Below are 21,061 nucleotides of genomic sequence, written 5' to 3' on the forward strand. Positions count from 1 at the left end.
TGTGACCCAGTATGTGGTCTATTCTGGAGAAGGTTCCATGTGCACTTGAGAAGAATGAGTATTCTGTTGTTTTAGGGTGGAATGTTCTATATACGTCGATGAGGTCCATCTGGTCCAATGTTTCATTCAATGCTCTTATTTCTTTATTAATTTTCTGCCTCGATGATCTGTCTATTTCTGAGAGAGGCGTATTAAGATCTCCTACTATTATTGTATTCGTATCAATATGACTCTTTATCTTGATTAATAGTTTTCTTATGTAATTGGGTGCTCCCATATTGGGGGCATAGATATTCACAATTGTTAGATCGTCTTGTCGGATAGTCCCTTTAAGAATTATGTAGTGTCCTTCTGTATCTCTGACTACAGTCTTCCCTATGACCCTGCAATTGCACTGCTGGGTATTTACCCCAAAGATACAGATGTAGTGAAAAGAAGGGCCATTTGTACCCCAATGTTTATTGCAGCAATGGCTACGGTCGCCAAACTGTGGAAAGAGCCAAGATGCCCTTCAACGGATGAATGGATAAGGAAGATGTGGTCCATATACACAATGGAGTATTATGCCTCCATCAGAAAGGACGAATACCCAACTTTTGTAGCAACATGGACGGGACTGGAAGAGATTATGCTGAGCGAAATAAGTCAAGCAGAGAGAGTCAAGTATCATATGGTCTCACTTATTTGTGGAGCATAACAAATAACATGGAGGACATGGGGAGATGGAGAGGAGAGGGAGTTGAGGGAAACTGGAAGGGGAGATGAACCATGAGAGACTATGGACTCTGAAAAACAACTAGAGGGTTATGAAGGGGCGGCGGGGGTTGGGGGGGTTGGGAGGTTGAGGGACCAGGTGGTGGGTAATGAGGAGGGCACGTACTGCATGGAGCACTGGGTGTGATGCCAAAACAATGAACACTGTTATGCTGTAAATAAACAAATAAAAATAAATAAATTTAAAAAAAAAAAAGAAGGTCCAAGACCTGGAGGGAATTTTAGGAAAGATATGAAAAAAAAAAATGAAAGTTTTATAAATAAGTAAGTAGATAAATAAATAAATATATATATAAATTTAAAATAACTCCATGCCTACCCGCCGGTTTGTGAAGACAGAATAACATTCTTTCACTAGTACTGTTTTGATCATGTCTGGATCCGTGATAGCCAACACAGGTTGTCGCCCATCATAAAACCTGTTTTGGGAAAACAGAACTGATTACATTTAACATGTCAGTTTCTGTAGCTGCAGCTATGCCTGGAAGCCCAAACTTTCATCCCGATGTTATATAATCTAAAATATGTCATCATGATTAGAAATAACATTAGAAAAAAAAGGAATTACATTAGAACATTTATCAACTCTAGGTAATGTGTACATGTGTATTTCCTGGACCATTTTCCATAATTTTTTGCATGTTTAGAATATTTCAAGTATTTTTATGTGTTTCAGACATTTCAAGTAATTTTTATATATTATCAAGAAGATACTTAGGTTAGTGAATACCTGAAGGCAAGTAAATGATCTAGGAACAAAAAAATAGGGAGAGACCACCCACTTAGCTATGAAAAATTATAATTTTAAAGAAATTCCTGTTTCAGTCTCGGAAGTTTACAGGTTTCTGGGAATGCATCCATTTCTTCTAGGTTGCTTAACTTATTGGCTTATAACTGTTGATAATAATTTCTGGTGATTGTTTCTATTTCCTTGGATCTCTCCCCTTTCATTCATAATTTTATTAATTTGGTCTTCTCTCTTTTCTTCTGCATTAGTTTGACCAATGGTTTATCAATCTTATTGATTCTTTAAAAGAACCGTCATTGGGGTGCCTGGGTGGCTCAGTGGATTAAGCCGCTGCCTTCGGCTCAGGTCATGATCTCAGGGTCCTGGGATCGAGCCCCGCATCAGGCTCTCTGCTCCGCAGGGAGCCTGCTTCCTCCTCTCTCTCTGCCTGCCTCTCTGCCTACTTGTGATCTCTCTCTCTCTGTCAAATAAATGAATAAAATCTTTAAAAAAAAAAAAAAGAACCGTCATCTAGTTTCATTATGTGTTCTGCTGTATCTCTAGTTTCTAACTCTTTGATCTCTGCTCTAATCTTGATTATTTCCCTTCTTGTGCATGGAGTTCGCTTACTTTGTTGTTAATTTTCCAGTTCTTTCATGTGTAAAGAAAGCTGGTGTATTCAGGATTTTTCGATTTTTTTGAGGGAGGCTTGGATGGCTATGTATTTCCCCTTTAGGGCCATCTTTGCCATATCCCATAGGTTTTGGAGTGATGTGTCTTCATTCTCATTGGTTTCCTTGAATTGTTTAAGTTCTTCTTTGATTTCCTGATTGATCCAAACATTCTTGAGCAGGATGGTCTTTAGCTTCCAAGTGTTTGAACTCCTTCCAAACTTTTTCTTGTGGTTGAGTTTGAGTTTCAAAGCATTGTGGTCTGAGAATATGCAGGGAATAATCTCAATCTTTTGTTATCAGTTGAGCCCTTATTTGTGACCCAGTATATGGTCCATTCTGAAGAAAGTTCAATGTGCACTCGAGAAGAATGAGTATTCTGTTGTTTTAGGGTGGAATGTTCTATATATATCTGTGAGGTCCCTCTGGTGCAATGTGTCATTCAAAGGTCTTTTTTCTTTATTGATTTTCTGCTTGGATGATCTGTTTATTACTGAGAATGGCATGTTAAGATCCCCTAAAATTAATGTATTCATATCAATATGACTCTTTATTTTGATTAATAGTTGGCTTATGTAGTTGGCTGCTCCCATATTGGGGGGATAAATATTAACAATTATTCGATCTTCTTGGTGGATAGATCCTTTAAGAATGATGTAGTGTCCTTCTGTATCTCTGACTACCCTATGACCCTGCAATTTCACTACCGGGTATTTACCCCGAAGATACAAAGGTAGTGAAAAGTAGGGCCATATGTACCCCAATGTTCATAGCAACAATGGCCACCACCACCAAAGTGTGGAAAGAGCCAAGATGCCCTTCAACAGATGAATGGATAAAGAAGATGCAGTCCATATACACAATGCAATATGCACCTCCATCAGAAAGGATAAATACCAAATTTTTGTATCAACATGGACAGAACTGGAGGAGATTATGCTGAGTGAATTAGGTCAAACAGAGAGAGTCAATTATCATATGGTTTCACTTACTGGTGTAGCATAAGGAATAACATGGAGAACATTAGGAGAAGGGAAGGAAAAGTGAATTGGGGAAAATCAGAGGGGGAGATGAAGCATGAGAGACTGTGGACCCTGAGAAACTAACTGAGGGTTTTGGAAGTGAGGGGAATGGGGGAATGGGTGAGCCTGGTGGTGGGTAATAGGGAGGGCATGTTTTGCATGGAGCACTGGGTGTTGTGCAAAAACAATGAATACTGTTACGCTGAAAAAATAAATAAATTTTTTTAAAAATTAAAAACAAAATTAAATTAAATTAAAAAAAGAAATTCCAAACACACAAAATGCATAGGAGAGAATATTAGATGAAAATTTTAGACACACTGATCACAAATATGTAAGATGTCTGCAAATGAAAAAGTCTTGAAATGCTCAAAAAGTGATGGTAGGATAATGAATGATTTCTTTGCCCTATTTTCTAAAATCTCTTTCCTCGCTCCATTTTTTGAAGATCTTATTTATTTATTTATGTGTTTATTTGGTATAGAGAGAGAGAGAGAGAAAGCCCACAAGCAGGGGGAGAGGGAGAGAGGAAGAGGAAGAAGCAGGCTCTCTGCAGGACCCCAAGATCATGACCAACTGATGTATAACCAACTGATGCACTCAGATGCCCCCTTTCCTAATTAAATTTTAAAGGAAATATTATTTTAACTATTAAAGAGAGGTTCTTGGTAACATAAAAGTTAGAAAAATTTGAAACAGGAGGGCAAAGAGAATAAATACAAAGGAACATGTATAATTCATTTTAGACATATTTCCTTTTCATTACTTGCATTTATTCTTATATGTGGGTCCCAAGTGTGAGTTTCTTGGGCTTCATGTAGGTGACATCCTGGAGCAACAGGGCATGCCCACTTTTGAACATGTCTCACACACAAAGCTGACTCTTTATATTTGATGCATCCCTATCTCGCGTGACCTCCTGATTATCAATATGGCACATTAATAGGAATTGGTCGCCAGCATGAGGTTAACTTTAATCACATTGTCCTCTAACATTGTATTTTCCTCTATAACTCATTTGCATTTACTAGAACAAAATGAAAAAATTTCCACAAGTCCCCTATTCTTTCTTTGACATCATAGAGAAATTTCATAGTTTTGTTATCACATCTAAAAATGAATTGTTGAACACTACACCAAAAACTAATGATGTACTATATGTTGGCTAGTTGAACTGAATATAAATAAATAATAAATAAATAAATATGAGAATCAATGAACTAAATGCTATGCATCCCTAAAATGTATTCTAAAACTCAGAAGGTTTCAGTGGGAATCATGTTCCTTTACTGTTGTAGCAGCGATAGAACTTAGCGAGGTATTATATAGGACAACTCTCCCATCAGCCTGATCATATTTTCCCTTGTCCCACCATATTTGTTCAAAAACACCTGGATGGGGTGCCTGGGTGGCTCAGTGGGTTGAAGTCTGTGCCTTCAGCCCAGGTCATGATCTCAGGGTCCTGGGATTGAGCCCTGCATCAGGCTCTCAGCTTGGTGGGAAGCCTTCTTCCCTTTCTCTCTCTGCCTGCTTGTGATCTCTGTCTGTCAAATAAATAAATTAAATCTTTAAAAAAAAAAACACCTGGATGAACAATGTACAGTAGTTTGGGGCAACCCTTTATATTCATGATCCCACACAACCATAACATAGCTTCCTCTATCAGTTAATTTGAGATTCTTAGGACCCACCCCATATCCTCCAGATTTGGTGTTGCTGGGGCATGGAGCCCAAGAAGCTGCATTTTTTTTTAATATTTATTTTTATTTGTTTATTTACAGCATAACAGTGTTCATTGTTTTGGCATCACACCCAGTGCTCCATGCAGTACGTGCCCTCCCTATTACCCACCACCTGGTTCCTCAACCTCCCCCCCACCCCCCCACCCCCCTGCCGCCCCTTCATAACCCTCTGGTTGTTTTTCAGAGTCCATAGTCTCTCATGGTTCATCTCCCCTTCCAGTTTCCCTCAACTCCCTCTCCTCTCCATCTCCCCATGTCCTCCATGTTATTTGTTATGCTCCACAAATAAGTGAGACCATATGATACTTGATTCTCTCTGCTTGACTTATTTTGCTCAGCATAATTTCTTCCAGTCCCCTCCATGTTGCTACAAAAGTTGGGTATTCGTCCTTTCTGATGGAGGCATAATACTCCATTGTGTATATGGACCACATCTTCCTTATCCATTCATCCGTTGAAGGGCATCTTGGTTCTTTCCACAGTTTGGCGACCGTAGCCATTGCTGCAATAAACATTGGGGTACAAATGGCCCTTCTTTTCACTACATCTGTATCTTTGGGGTAAATACCCAGCAGTGCAATTGCAGGGTCATAGGGAAGGAAGCTGCATTTTTAACAAGCTCTCCCAGGTGGTTCTAATCTACAGTCAAGCATGAGAACCATGTACTAAAGACAGAGCTGGGCCCCACAATGTAAGTCTGGCTCCATCCAGAGCTGACCAGCACTGAATGTAGGAAGGGGCAGTGGAGCTGAACCAGTGGTGATCCAGAGATCTGGGTTCTTTCTATTCCATAATGTTGCTTATGGGCCATGCAACTCAGAGCCCTATGGTTTCTGAGGACTTGACCAGAGAAGATAGAGAGGTAAAGAGGTACACTACTAGCTGTGAGCATCCCAGCACCACACTGTACCTCTTCCCCTACCTCACCAAACCCCTGGCAAAACAGAGCAGAACCATCTAATAAAAGCAGCCGAGGCCATACTACAAAATCACCAAGTCCATCACCCCACCAGGAAACACTGTGGTTTAAAATTTTCCTACATCTTTTCAAGGCCATAGAATAAAGAAACATTTGTATATTGAATACTCCTATTGAAAGAAAAATCTTGGCCTGATATTTTTTTTCACCATAATTAAGTGGGATTAATTCTTGGGTTGCAATTGTGGTTTAATACCCATCACCTGGTTACCCCATCCTCCCACCCCTTTCCTTCTGTAACCCTCAGTTTGTTTCCCGGAGTCCAGAGTCTCTCGTGGTTTGTCTCCCTCTCTGTTTCTTCCCATTTAGTTTTCCCTCCCTTCTCCTGTGGTCCTCTGCTCTATTCCTTATGCTCCACATACAAGTGAAACCATATGATAATTGCCTTTCTCAGAAAACAAACTCCACCCTTATAGTGAAAGTAAGAAAAGGTGAGTAGAAATGATTTTCCATTGTGTTTACCCCAACCCTTCTTTCCAAAGGACATATTTAATCCAAAATATAAATAAAGAATACCCTCCAGGCCCAATCTGCATTTGTACCTGCGTACCTGGTAACACAGGGGGTCCTAGAAAGCAGAGGCTGAAGCTTTACTACAGTGGTCTGCATCCCAAGGGTTCTTGACTGAGACAATCCACACCATAGGGTCCTCATCATAACAAGTCCCTCTACCAGAAATGTCCAGAATACTCACCCCCACATTCTTCCATACTTTCTAAAACATTTCTCATCAAAATCGCAAAAACCCTGCAAGAAGAAACAGAATGTATTACTAATCTAAATTTACAGAGCCCTACCTCTAATTAGGACCAAAATGACTTAGATCACATGAAATGTGGCTTACTGTCTCTGACTGGCAGTTAGAAAGAAGCTCTTACTCACAGGTGACTTACCAAAAATAAAAGAAAACAGAGGAAATACTGAAACAGAATTTCAAGTCCATCTTGAATTATGTCCAAGTATTGTAGATACTGAACAACTTACCCTATCTGTGAAGACTACATAACCTCTCTCGGATGTGTTTTTATTATGCATGTGCTGTGTCTAAATCTCAGAACCCTCTGAATTATTACCTTCAGGGCCACATGGAAAAACTGAAGCCACTTGGGCACCTCCAGTACATTAATTTCTTAATAATTTTGTCAAAGTATCTCTTTTCTAGTGAGATTATAAGGGCAGTTCTTCCTTTGTATGAAGAACAAAGCACACACCAACAACTCATTTGAAGCTTAAAATCTGAAGTCAATAGTCACATACCATCTCACCTCAGTTATATTCCTTCCCTGTTCAACTCTCTCATAGGGTGCCTCCTCTGAAGGTTGAGAAGTAAAGCTGAGAGCTCCCTGTCAACCTCTCAAATCCCAAGAGATTTCACCATTAGCAAAGGGAGAATTAGAGCCATGGAAATAACTGCAGGGGATTGGCCAGTTCTTGAGAGAATTCAAGTATGTATGGACTCTGAAAAACAACCTGAGGGTTTTGAAGGGTCAGGGGTGGGAGGTTGGGGCAACCTGAGGGTTTTGAAGGGTCAGGGGTGGGAGGTTGGGGGAACAGGTGGTGGGTAATGGGGAGGGCACGTTTTGCATGGAGCACTGGGTGTTGTGCAAAAAGAATGAATACTGTTACGCTGAAAAAATAAATAAAATGAGAAAAAAAAAAATTCCCCAAAAGTGAATCTTGGGCTGCCTAATAAACTGAAGTTCTAGAGCTATCCTGGGTGGGGGTGGGGGAAGACTATCCATAGCTTGTGCTATGAACAAAAAAGTCTGACTCTAGCATACACAGCTTAATGGAGAAGTAACATGGACACCTTTGTTGCTCTTCTCCAAATACCAAGTACAATTATGCCTTCCTGGGAATCTTCACCTGCCAGAAACAAAAGCCTCTTCATGATGTTCACAAGCTAAAACATCAAGTCCTTTGCTGAATTAGCCAGAGAGCTGGGCTCCCCACTGGGTCAAACCCTGAGGCTCTAACAACAGACAACAGAGGCCTGGGGTAGACTCGGCCAGTGCTGGGTGGAGCCTATTACATCATTTCTGGAAAGTCAGGAAACCTAAGAATTACCTCCTGAGGGGGAATATTTTTACTACAGAACTAAAGTGGGATTTGCAACCTTAAAAAGCGAAAGAGGGAGCTCAAGCAACACTCACATTTCGGTAGGCCACAACAGTTCCCACAAAAGGGAGAGGTTTGGGCCCAGGAATTCCCAGCTTCTTAAAAAGTCCATGTGTGGAAGTCCCATAGCTATAAAGTGAAAGAGAAGGCCAGGTCACAGGGATGGTGTAATAAGTGCTGGGGCTGGCCAGCCACTGATGCAGAACTTCCACAGAAAAGGGAGGGAAATAACATATAGGAGAGAAATAATAACAGCAGTTCCAACAGCAATAATTACATTCATTCATCATCTATTGTACCACCTCCATTGTGAGACCCACACAAAGTAAGGATGATTAGCGAAGAGTAGCTGAAAACGTCATCCTGGAGTGAATACTTGAGAATAAAATGCTTGAGAAATACTTCAGAAATACTTGAGAATACTTGAGAAACACTTGAGAACTCCTGAAAGGTTAATGCTGACTTCCTCCAGGAAATTCACTCATCCCTACTTAGTAAATGACTCTTCCATGATTTTGGAGATTCTCATTCTAGGTGGAAAGAGGAAAAATTATTTCTCTTGTCCAATGATGAGATTTTGCTTAATTGCACCTACTCAAGTAGTCTGGAGCCCACCAGCCTACTTATGAACTGAGGGTTATTGAGAGTCTACCATGAAAATGCCCACACAGTTGCTCAGAGACCTTTGTGCTTTTCCTACCTTGTTGGCTCTGTATTGGTTCTGGATCTGGCCTTCTTAAATCTATATTTGTAGAGAGGCCTTGAGCAACAACAGTCTTATTTCTGTACAATGAAAACTGTGTTCAAGGCTCTACTGGCCTTACTGAAAATTGAGATACTTTCAGCTCCACCCAAGTCTGTTGTCAGGCATTCTGGTTCTCTTGTAACCACAGAGAAGGGGGACTGACCTGTGTGTGCCCTAAATGATACCATATAAAAGAATCAGTAAGAAACAATCCATTTCCTGGCCATTCTTTCCCTCATGGAATCTGGTCCTTCAATCTGAGATACCCACCAGCTCAGCACACTGTAAGGTATACTCATTTTTTTCAAGATGGTCACTCACAAAGAGTTAATTTACCAACTTTGTGCATCAATTATCTAAAAAAAAACCCATTACGGATGGTGCTTCCAATGGCAGGGCTACCTGCCATTATCTTTCATGTGTCCCACAACTGAGGGTTCTAGATCCTTGAAATCCTTCCTCTTAGGTGTTGCTGGGAGATGGCAGAGTGGTGGAAGAAGAGAGGTGAGGGAAGAGGCTGCCAGAAACCATTTTAACCATGAGCCTGCTAAGCCTACAAGGCTAACCCCATAGAGGCAAATAAGGAAAGTATGGAACGTAGAAACGGCTCAGCAAGCCCTGCAGTGTTTTCAGCTAACTGATAGGGGGCCTTCCAAAATCCAGATACCTCCAGTTGGCAGCAGAATATGTGTTATGCTACATAAAATGAGTAATGATAAAATGTTCCAGAGGAGTCAAGATGGCGGAGAAGTAGCAGGCTGAGACTACATCTGGTAGCAGGAGATCAGCTCAATAGCTTATCTAAACATTGCAAACACCTACAAATCCAATGGGAGATCGAAGAGAAGAAGAACAGCAATTCTAGAAACAGAAAATCAACCACTTTCTGAAAGGTAGGACTAGTAGAGACGAGAATCCAAAATGACAGGAAGATAGACCCCGGGGGGAGGGGCCGGCTCCCTGCAAGCAGCGGAGCAATGGAGCACAAAATCAGGACTTTTAAAAGTCTGTCCCACTGAGGGACATTACTCCAGAGGCTAAACTGGAGTGAAGCCCACACGGGGTCAGTGTGGCCCCAGGTCCTGCAGGGTCACAGAAGGATCGGGAGTGTCGGAGTGTCGCAGAGCTCACAGGTATTCAGAGCCAAGGAGTGAGCTCTCAGCTCGGGGTTACCTTGAACTGGTCGCGGGCTGGGTGAGCTCGGAGCACGGCTGGAGGCTGGGGATACGGGAGTGATTGGGTGCTGTCCTCTGGGGGCGCACTGAGGAGTGGGGCCCCGGGCTCTCGGCTCCTCCGGGCCAGAGACTAGGAGGCCGCCATCTTCATTCCTGTCCTCCGGAACTCTACGGAAAGCGTTCAGGGAACAAAAGCTCCCAAAAGTGAACCCGAGCGGGTTACTTAGTCCGGAACCTGGAAAGGGCGGTGCAATAACGCCTCGGGCAAAGACACTTGAGAGTCACTACAACAGGCCCCTCCCCCAGAAGATCAACAAAATATCCAGCCAAGACGAAGTTCATCTACCAAGGAAAGCAGGTTCAATACCTAGGCCACCAGTGGAATTCCAGAGGAGGGGAAAGCAAAGCACGGAACTCATGGCTTTCTCTCCATGATTCTTTAGTCTTGCGGTTAATTTATTTTTTTTTCTTTTTCAATTTTTTTCCTTCTTTTTTTTCTTCTGATAAATTAAAAAAAAACTTTTACCCTTTTCTTTTTTAACGTTTTTAAACTAGATTATCTTATATATATTTTTTCTTTTGTTTTTATATTTTTTCTTTGTTTTCTTTTTAAAATTTTCTTCTTTTTTTTTCTGAACCTCTTTTTATCCCTTTCTCCTCCCCCCCCCCCCACGATTTGGGGTCTCTTCAGATTTGGTTAAAGCGCATTTTTGGGGGGTCTTTGCCACCCTTTTAGTATTTTATTTGCTCCTTCATATACACTTATCTGGACAAAATGACAAGGCAGAAAAATTCACCAAAAAAAAAAGAACAAGAGGCAGTACCAAAGGCTAGGGACCTAATCAATACAGACATTGGTAATATGTCAGATCTAGAGTTCAGAATGACAATTCTGAAGGTTCTAGCTGGGCTCGAGAAAGGCATGGAAGATATTAGAGAAACCCTCTCTGGAGATATAAAAGCCCTTTCTGGAGAAATAAAAGAACTAAAATCTAACCAAGTTGAAATCAAAAAAGCTATTAAGGAGGTGCAATAAAAAATGGTGGCTCTCACTGCTAGGATCAATGAGGCAGAAGAAAGAATTAGTGCTATAGAAGACCAAATGACAGAGAATAAAGACCTGAGCAAAAGAGGGACAAACAGCTACTGGACCACGAGGGGAGAATTTGAGAGATAAGTGACACCATCAGACATAACAACATTAGAATAATTGGGATTCCAGGAGAAGAAGAAAGCGAGAGGGGAGCAGAAGGTCTATTGGAGAGAATTATTGGAGAGAATTTCACTAATATGTCAAAGGGAACAAGCAACAAAATCCAGGAGGTGCAGAGAACCCCCCTCAAAATCAACAAGAATAGGTCCACACTCCGTCACCTAACAGGAAAATTTACAAGTCTTAGTGACAAAGAGAAAATCCTGAAAGCAGCCCGGGAAAAGAAGTCTGTAACATACAATGGTAAAAATATTAGATTGGCAGCAGACTTATCCACAGAGACCTGGCAGGCCAGAAAGAGCTGGCATGATATATTCAGAGCATTAAACGAGAAAAGCATGCAGTCAAGAATACTATATCTAGCTAGACTATCATTGAAAATAGAAGGAGAGATAAAAAGCTTCCAGGACAAATAAAAACTGAAAGAATTTGCAAACACCAAATCAGCTCTACAGGAAATATTGAAAGGGGTCCTCTAAGCAAAGAGAGAGCCTAAAAGTAGTAGATCAGAAAGGTACAGAGACAATATACAGTAACAGTCACCTTCCAGGCAATACAATGGCACTAAATTCATATATCTCAATAGTTACCCTGAATGTTAATGGGCTAAATGCCCCAATCAAAAGACACAGGGTATCAGAATGGATAAAAAAACAAAACCCATCTATATGTTGCCTACAAGAAACTCATCTTAGACGCGAAGACACCTCCAGATTTAAAGTGGGGGGGGGAACAATTTACCATGCTAATGGGCATCAGAAGAAAGCTGGGGATATAAGCAATCCTTATATCAGATCAATTAGATTATCAGCCAAAGACTATAATAAGAGATGAGGAAGGACACTATATCCTACTCAAAGGGTCTGTCCAACAAGAAGATCTAACAATTTTAAATATCTATGCCCCTAACGTGGGAGCAGCCAACTATATCAACCAATTAATAATAAAATCAAAGGAACACATCAATAATAATACAATAATAGTAGGGGACTTTAACACTCCCCTCACTGAAATGGACAGATCATCCAAGCAAAAGATCAACAAGGAAATATAGGCCTTAAATGACACACTGGACCAGATGGACATCACAGATATATTCAGAACATTTCATCCCAAAGTAACAGAATACACATTCTTCTCTAGTGCACATGGAACATTCTCCAGAATAGATCACATCCTGGGTCACAAATAAGGTCTCAATTGGTATCAAAAGATTAGGATCATTCCCAGCATATCTTCAGACCACAATGCTCTGAAGCTAGAACTCAATCACAAGAGGAAAGCTGGAAAGAACCCAAATACATGGAGACTAAACAGCATCCTTCTAAAGAATGAATGGGTCAACCAGGAAATTAAAGAAGAATTGAAAAAATTCATGGAAACAAATGATAATGAAAACACAACAATTCAAAATCTGTGAGATGAAGCAAAGGCAGTCCTGCGAGGAAAATATATAGCGGTACAAGCCTTTCTAAAGAAACAAGAAAGGTCTCAAGTACACAACCTAACCCTACACATAAAGGAGCTGGAGAAAGAACAAGAAAGAAACCCTAAACCCAGCAGGAGAAGAGAAATCATAAAGATCAGAGCAGAAATCAATGAAATAGAAACCAAAAAAGCAATAGAACAAATCAACAAAACTAGGAGCTGGTTCTTTGAAAGAATTAATAAGATTGATAAACCTCTGGCCAGACTTATCAAAAAGAAAAGAGAAAGGATCCAAATAAGTGAAATCATGAATGAAAGAGGAGAGATCACAACTAACACCAAGAAATACAGACAATTATAAGAACATATTATGAGCAACTCTATGCCAACAAATTTGACAATCTGGAAAGAAATGGATGCATTCCTAGAGACATATAAACTACCACAACTGAACCAGGAAGAAATAGAAAACCTGAACAGGCCCATAACCACTAAGGAGATTGAAACAGTCATCAAAAATCTCCAAACAAACAAAAGCCCAGGGCCAGACAGCTTCCCAGGGGAATTCTACCAAACATTTAAAGAAGAATTAATTCCTATTGTCCTGAAACTGTTCCAAAAAAATAGAAATGGAAGGAAAACTTCCAAACTCATTTTATGAGTCCGGCATCACCTTGATCCCAAAACCATACAAGGACCCCACCAAAAAAGAGAACTACAGACCAATATCCTTGATGAACGCAGATGCAAAAATTCTCACCAAAATACTAGCCAATAGGATCCAAAAGTACATTAAAAGGATTATTCAACACGACCAAGTGAGATTTATTCCAGGGCTGCAAGGTTTGGTTCAACATCCAGAAATCAATCAATGTGATAGAATACATTAATAAAAGAAAGAACAAGAACCATATGATACTCTCAATAGATGCTGAAAAAGCATTTGACAAAGTACAGCATCCCTTCCTGATCAAAACTCTTCAAAGTGTAGGGATAGAGGGCACATACCTCAAATTATCAAAGCCATCTATGAAAAATCCACTGCAAATATCATTCTCAATGGAGAAAAACTGAAAGCTTTTCCGTTAAGGTCAGGAACATGGCAGGGATGTCCATTATCACCACTGCTATTCAACATAGTACTAGAAGTCTTAGCCTCAGCAATCAGAAAACAAAAGGAACTTAAAGGCATCCAAATCAGCAAAGAAGAAGTCAAACTATCACTCTTCACAGATGATATGATACTATATGTGGAAAAACCAAAAGACTCCACTCCCAAACTGCTAGAACTTGTACAGGAATTCAGTAAAGTGTCGGGATATAAAATCAATGCACAGAAATCAGTTGCATTTCTGTACACCAACAACAAGACAGAAGAAAGAGAAATTAAGGAGTCAATCCCATTTACAATTGCACCCAAAACTATAAGATACCTAGGAATAAACCTAACCAAAGAGGCTAAGAATCTATATGCAGAAAACTATAAAGTACTCATGAAAGAAATTGAGGAAGACACAAAGAAATGGATAAATGTTCCATGCTCCCGGATTGGAAGAATAAATATTGTGAAAATGTCTATGCTACCTAAAGCAATCTACACATTTAATGCAATCCCTATCAAACTACCATCCATTTTTTTCCAAGAAATGGAACAAATAATCCTAAAATTTATATGGAACCAGAAAAGACCTCGAATAGCCAAAGGAATATTGAAAAAGAAAGAAAAAGTTGGTGGCATCACAATTCCGGACTTCAATCTCTATTCCAAAGCTGTCATCATCAAGACAGCATGGTACTGGCACAAAAACAGACACATAGATCAATGGAACAGAATAGAGAGCCCAGAAATAGACCCTCAACTCTATGGTCAACTCATCTTTGACAAAGCAGGAAAGAATGTCCAATGGAAAAGAGACAGCCTCTTCAATAAATGGTGCTGGGAAAATTGGACAGCCACAAGCAGAAAAATGAAATTGGACCCTTCCTTACACCACTCATGTAAATAGACTCCAAATGGATGAAGGATGTCAGTGTGAGAAAGGAATCCATCAAAATCCTTGAGGAGAATACAGGAAGCAACCTCTTCGACCTCAGCCGCAGCAACATCCTCCTAGGAACATCGGCAAAGGCAAGGGAAGCAAGGGCAAAAATGAACTATTGGGACTTCATCAAGATCAAAAGCTTTTGCACAGCAAAGGAAACAGTTAACAAAACCAAAAGACAACTGACAGAATGGGAGAAGATATTTGCAAACGACATATCAGATAAAGGGCTAGTATCCAAAATCTATAAGGAACTTAGTAAACTCAACACCCAAAGAACAAACAATCCAATCAAGAAATGGGCAGAGAACATGAACAGACATTTCTGCAAAGAAGACATCCAGATGGCCAACAGACACATGAAAAAGTGCTCCACGTCACTCGGCATCAGGGAAATACAAATCAAAACCACAATGAGATATCACCTCACACCAGTCAGAATGGCTAAAATTAACAAGTCAGGAAATGACAGATGCTGGCGAGGATGTGGAGAAAGGGGAACCCTCCTACACTGTTGGTGGGAATGCAAGCTGGTGCAACCACTCTGGAAAACAGCATGGAGGTTCCTCAAAATGTTGAAAATAGAACTACCCTATGACCCAGCAATTGCACTACTGGGTATTTACCCTAAAGATACAAACGTAGTGGTCCGAAGGGGCACGTGCACCCGAATGTTTATGACAGCAATGTCTACAATAGCCAAACTATGGAAAGAACCTAAATGTCCATCAACAGATGAATGGATAAAGAAGAGGTGGTATATATACACAATGGAATACTATGCAGCCATCAAAAGAAATGAAATCTTGCCATTTGCAACGACGTGGATGGAACTAGAGGGTATCATGCTTAGTGAAATAAGTCAATCGGAGAAAGACAACTATCATATGATCTCCCTGATATGAGGACGTGGAGATACAACATGAGGGGTTAGGGGGATAGGAGAAGAATAAATGAAACAAGATGGGATTGGGAGGGAGATAAACCATAAGTGACTGTTAATCTCACAAAACAAACTGAGGGTTGCTGGGGGGATGAGGGGTTGGGAGAGGGGAAGGGGGGTTATGGACATTGGGGAGGGTATGTGCTATGGAGAGTGCTGTGAAGTTGTAAACCTAGCAATTCACAGACCTGTACCCCTGGGGATAAAAATACATTATATGTTTATAAAAAATAAGAAATAAATAAAAATTTTTAAAAAATGTTCCAGAGATTGGGATTAAGGCCTTGTCTCCTCTTCTTTGGAGGCTAGCCTTTAATGCAGTACAGGTTCTGAATGTTCTGTTCAAATCCAGCAAATATTATATTTTATAGTCAAATAAACCCACAAAATTGCATGAAAGGACATGTGCTTTAGGGACCCAGCAGAGACACCTCAGGTCCACCTGGGTATTTGGATCCTTCCTCTACTACAGCTGGATGCATCAGTACCAATTGCAGAAGCCAGGGTGGCCTTGGTTAGTCCCACCTCCATTCCCTCTTTACCATCCCAACCACAACAAATCAGTTCCTGTTTCTGAACATTCAACATGCTACATGAACTCCCAAGTGAAGCCAAGCAAGTGAGTGAATGTGTCAGCAACACCGGACCCAAGGAAAGATCTGGTCTAGTGTCTAAACTCACATGGATCCATAAGAAGGCAGAGGGTGGACTGGGTGAATTTTTGTGATTCTTTCTAGCTTCCCTCTTCTTGGTAGAGTCATGCTGGTGTTGGCACAAATGAAGGAGCTAAAAATACAGCCACTCACTTTTGTTGCTATTACATTATTTTCCATGCAGAGGGCACAGTCTATAGCTACTGACTCTTGGCCACACCTGTGTCTTCTAAGTCTACAGGGTTGTTTGCCTGGTGGTTATAGGATCCAGTGACAGCTCCACTACTGGACAGACAACACACAATATGGCTTACATGGTTACATGGTTACACATCTGGCTTCAAGCAGATGAGATGCTAATCCTGTGGTCCTGTGATAACCTTCTGTAGGACCAGGACCAAGGAGTATCCCCAGAGGTCTTCTCTGAGGCAGGAATATTCTCCCACTTCATCCCCAGTCCTATCTGGATGCTTCTCACATCAGTTCTGAATCACAGTCTCACTACTCACCTGTGCTGAAAGGTTAAAATAGTTGCTGGGGTACATGTATTAAAAATACACGGTAGTCCATCAGAAGATTATCCCCAAAACAAATAATGTCACTTAAACCCTCCTAACTACAGAAATTGTAGTTGAGGTCTGGTGGGGACACTCCTTTAGAAGATCTGGTAAGGCAATTATGACCCTTAAGCATGCCTAGCATTTTTGAAGTACCCAACACTATAGCAACTTCCCCATTGTTAACTCTTGATCCTCAAAACAGACGAGGAAAAGGGGGTGGTTGCTGATTAGCAAAGCAACTCAAAGGTTCTCCAGGCAATGAATCTGGACAATTACTTACAGATAGAACAGAACCAGGCTGGTAGCCAGAAGAAGCCAGGTTTCCATGGAAAAGCTTGGAATCAGGTCCATGGCCACTTTCTCTCTGTGAATCTCCTCTACTGTTGTTCAGCAGTGTGTGCTAGTCTTTGCTGGCCTGTGTGTGCAGAGCTTCCCTTCCCACCAGTGATGATTCAGTGAGGCTGAACAATATATAATGAAAAGGGGGTGGGGCTGGACTGCAGTCCCTAGCACTCTCCCCCCCCATCCCCCATCTGCCATGAGTGTTGGCAAAGCATTGTGGACACTCCCAGATTGACCTTTGAGTTCATATTCTGTCCAAAATCAGTAAACAACTCAATCAGTGTTATCGGTAATTTCAAAGGTTGCAGAAACTCAGGTAGTCACTGTCCTTAAATCTCTAACTTGCCCTTGTCACATGGCTGCCTCTACCTTTAAAAACATTAAAGTTTTAAAGTCATTCAAACAAGCTTGGTCTGAACATCTTTACCCATGAAGGTTTCTCTGCCTAGAAATGCCACCATGGCCCTTAGAAGGAACTTTTCATCCTTCAAACCCAGCTCTGACAGGATCCCCTGTGTTAGTTAGGGTCTTTCCTCACATACCTCCTTTAACACATATAACCAACCTCCTCCTCCTCTGGGGGAGTTCTATTATTCTATTATTACTATCCTCTCCACCCTCTAGCCCCTTTGTTGGGCTCTGCACCTATTAGCCATAGATAGAGAGCTTCTCAAAGATGAGTCTGAGTATTTGTCAACATTATGTCCCTAGTCTCCTGCAAACCACTATATGCTCAGGGGGGCGTTCAGAAAGGTGGTCGGAGTTGAGCTGGTAGAGGTGAAATTGCTGGGCTTCCTGTGTGTCCTTTCTGGGTGGATTGTTGGTGACCAGGCCACATGCGTGATGGGAGAGATTTAAGAATATAGCATCTGGAAATTACTCAGGCTCATTATCATCATTCTGACACATGCTCTGTGTCTGCATGGCCTCAGAAGCTGTGGATTATGTGGCATACCTCAGGAATCACTGTGAAAATGGAGCCCTACAAATAGAGAATAAGAAAGAAGTGGCTGCAACTTGAATATCAACAATGGATAGGCATGGGAAGTGGGAAGATGATCCTCAGATAAAGTAGGAGAGAAAGTTCTAGGAATTCTGAAATATTTCTGCCCCCTTTTGGTGCCTTCACTGGGCACCATTTAATAGGGTCTTGTTATTATTCCTGCTTACAGGGGCACCTGGGTGGCTCAGTGGATTAAGCCGCTGCCTTCAGCTCGGGTCATGATCTCAGGGTCCTGGGATTGAGCTCCGCACCGGGCTCTCTGCTCCGCAGGGAGCCTGCTTCCTCCTCTCTCTCTCTGCCTGCCTCTCTGCCTACTTGTGATCTCTCTCTCTGTCAGATAAAAAAATAAAATCTTTTTAAAAAAATATTATTCCTGCTTACAGAAGTGGAGACTGAGACTCAGTGACTGCAATGGGCTTTTCAACAGCCAGTGATCACAAGAACAAATTGTAAATAAGGAAACATGAAGGGAGACTGAAAAGCCTTCTGGATTATGTAACACTGGTAATCAACATTTGCCCATCCTGATAAGGGTCATCAGAAAACTGAGACCCAAGACAACAAAAGCAAATTAGTTAACTTTCTGTTCCTACCTTCTTGGTGACCTGAACAACAGCTTCCTTATGTGTCTTCCTGAACAACGGACTATGCCTCATCTCAGCGGGGAAGACAGATACTAGTCAAGATGAAAGTAAGAGTATTGTTGGGAGGGAACTGTCTCCCTATGTTCCCTAGTACACAGAATACATGCAAACAAGGAAAGAATCAAGTCATGATAAACTGGACAACTTAATTCTCTCACCTGAACAGAAAGCCTTTCTCATTTTACTTAGAAACCAAGCCTCTGTGGAAACTAATGGACTTTCATCTTCCTCCAAAATTCATGCTTGGCTATGAGATTTCATAACTAATCCTAATATAAGCATCCACCTGCCTTTATCATCTTAGGGTTTCCTCCAGCTAGTTGGAATCTATCCCAGTCATTGCTGGAGACTATAATGCAGCCATCACTGACCCAATGCAAATGGTTTTGTCTGCAAGGGGGAAATAACAGAGGCATGAGATATGTGCCCCATCCTTCCCCAGAAGGGAACACCTGACAAGAGGAAACTTGCATCCTCAGAGTTGTATAGAAGGTGTGAAGGAAGGCACCGTGTGTCAGAAGAACACCCCACACACCCCATGGCTCTCATCTACTCTGTCCTGCACTATGCTCATCATGTACTTTCCATTCTCTGCTCTAATGCGTGAGGTAGAAATATAACTAAGACTCAGACATGATTCGGGGTGAAGATAGTGGTTGGTGTGGCAGTAGTGAGGTAAGTGACAGGTCTGTGGACATTCCTCCTATTGGAGGAGGTAGGCCCCTCTGCACTGTCATTCAGGATTGGTTGGGTTTTATACCTGCTGCATTTATTCCATGGACTAAATGCATTTAGTCCATGTTTAGTGTTCTTCTGACACACACATTTAGTCCAAGCACTAAATATTAAAAAGTCAAAATCCTTGCCTTATGAACTTGATACTCTAAAGGGATGAGAGACACTAAACAAATAACCACACAACTATCAAGCTATAAATCAAAACCTGCTATAAAGTAATGGTATTTGGCATATCTGTTGACTTTGCCCAGCCAGATACCTGACCCTCACAGGCCCTTTAGAAACGTTCATTGGATATGAACTCAGAAACAGTTCGACTGGTGGCTGAGAGAGGACAAGAGTTATAGAGCCACCCCAAATGATGCAATGCCATTTCTTTTAGCAGGAGGAGGAGACATGAGTTCAAGTTTTAAATGAAACATAAGTAAAAAGGTGAGAGTTCACTGGGTGTGGACTATTGACCCTTTTCCTTTCTATCCATTATGTGTAAATGGCTCTTTTTTCCCCCACCTGATGAGTGAGGAGCCACTGAGGACATAAATGTTTAGAAACCTCATTTCCTGGATTCTAATTGGAGCCTGCAGTATCTGTCCAGCTGTGTACACACAGGGCAGAGAGAAGGACAACACACCTCACTTTTCCCCACCTCTGTAGGATCTAAAGAAACTCTAGGATGAGAACCCATTTGTCCTCCTTTCCTAGTGGGTAGAATTTGTCTCTAAACAGATCCCTAAGTGGAGGGACTTGTGGGTCAAGAAAACTTAAACTCCAAAAGCACCAAACAGCAGGAGAAAGGACAACTCATTCTCTCTTTACCAACACAGTGTTTTAGAAAATTCAGTCGGACATCCAGGCAGGACTAGGACCAGAGAAGAGAGTGACACATTCCACTTAAGGGCAAAATTGCCAAATTATCAGTAATCATACAAGTAACACACTTGATTTGAGCATGATGTTTTAAAAATCAATAGTCTTCTAAATTTATTTATTTATTTATTTATTTTTAGTTTTTTAAAAATTTATTCATTTATTTTTTCAGCGTAACAGTACTCATTGTTTTTTTTTCTCCATTTTATTTATTTTTTCAGCGTAACAGTACTCATTGTTTTTTTTTTCTCCATTTTATTTATTTTTTCAGCGTAACAGTATTCATTGTTTTTACACCACACCCAGTGCTCCATGCAATACGTGCCCTCTCTATTACCCTCCACCAACTGGTTCCCCAACCTCCCACCCCCGCCCCTTCAAAACCCTCAGGTTGTTTTTCAGAGTCCATAGTCTCTCATGGTTCATCTCCCCTTCCAATTTCCCACAACTCCCTTCTCCTCTCCATCTCCCCATGTCCTCCATGTTCTTTGTTATGCTCCACAAATAAGTGAAACCATATGATAATTGTCTCTCTCTGCTTGACTTATTTCGCTCAGCATAATCTCTTCCAGTTCCGTCCATGTTGCTACAAAAGTTGGGTATTCATCCCCTCTGAGGGAGGCATAATACTCCATCGTGTATATGGACCACATCTTCCTTATCCATTCATCCGTT

The 21,061-nt window shown here is 41.1% G+C and overlaps 1 protein-coding gene across 2 annotated transcripts in view; it reads right to left on the reverse strand.

The window, feature by feature from the left end:
* Positions 1-17,250, reverse strand: part of LOC123933458 (cytochrome P450 3A12-like) — a 51,071-nt gene extending 33,821 nt beyond the window's left edge. The window contains exons 1-4 of one of the 2 annotated variants that reach the window (XM_045992644.1): positions 17,073-17,250; positions 8,069-8,162; positions 6,610-6,662; positions 1,094-1,193 (exon numbers count right to left, since the gene is read on the reverse strand). In XM_045992644.1, coding sequence (XP_045848600.1) covers positions 1,094-1,193; positions 6,610-6,662; positions 8,069-8,162; positions 17,073-17,143 — 318 coding nt within the window. In that variant the 5' untranslated portion in view covers positions 17,144-17,250. The remainder of the gene's footprint in view (positions 1-1,093; positions 1,194-6,609; positions 6,663-8,068; positions 8,163-17,072) is intronic. The other variant, XM_045992645.1, reaches the window with a different exon arrangement.
* Between the last annotated feature and the right edge of the window lie 3,811 nt (positions 17,251-21,061).

This window comes from Meles meles, chromosome 21 (genome assembly GCF_922984935.1).
Source record: "Meles meles chromosome 21, mMelMel3.1 paternal haplotype, whole genome shotgun sequence".
NCBI lineage: Eukaryota > Metazoa > Chordata > Mammalia > Carnivora > Mustelidae > Meles > Meles meles.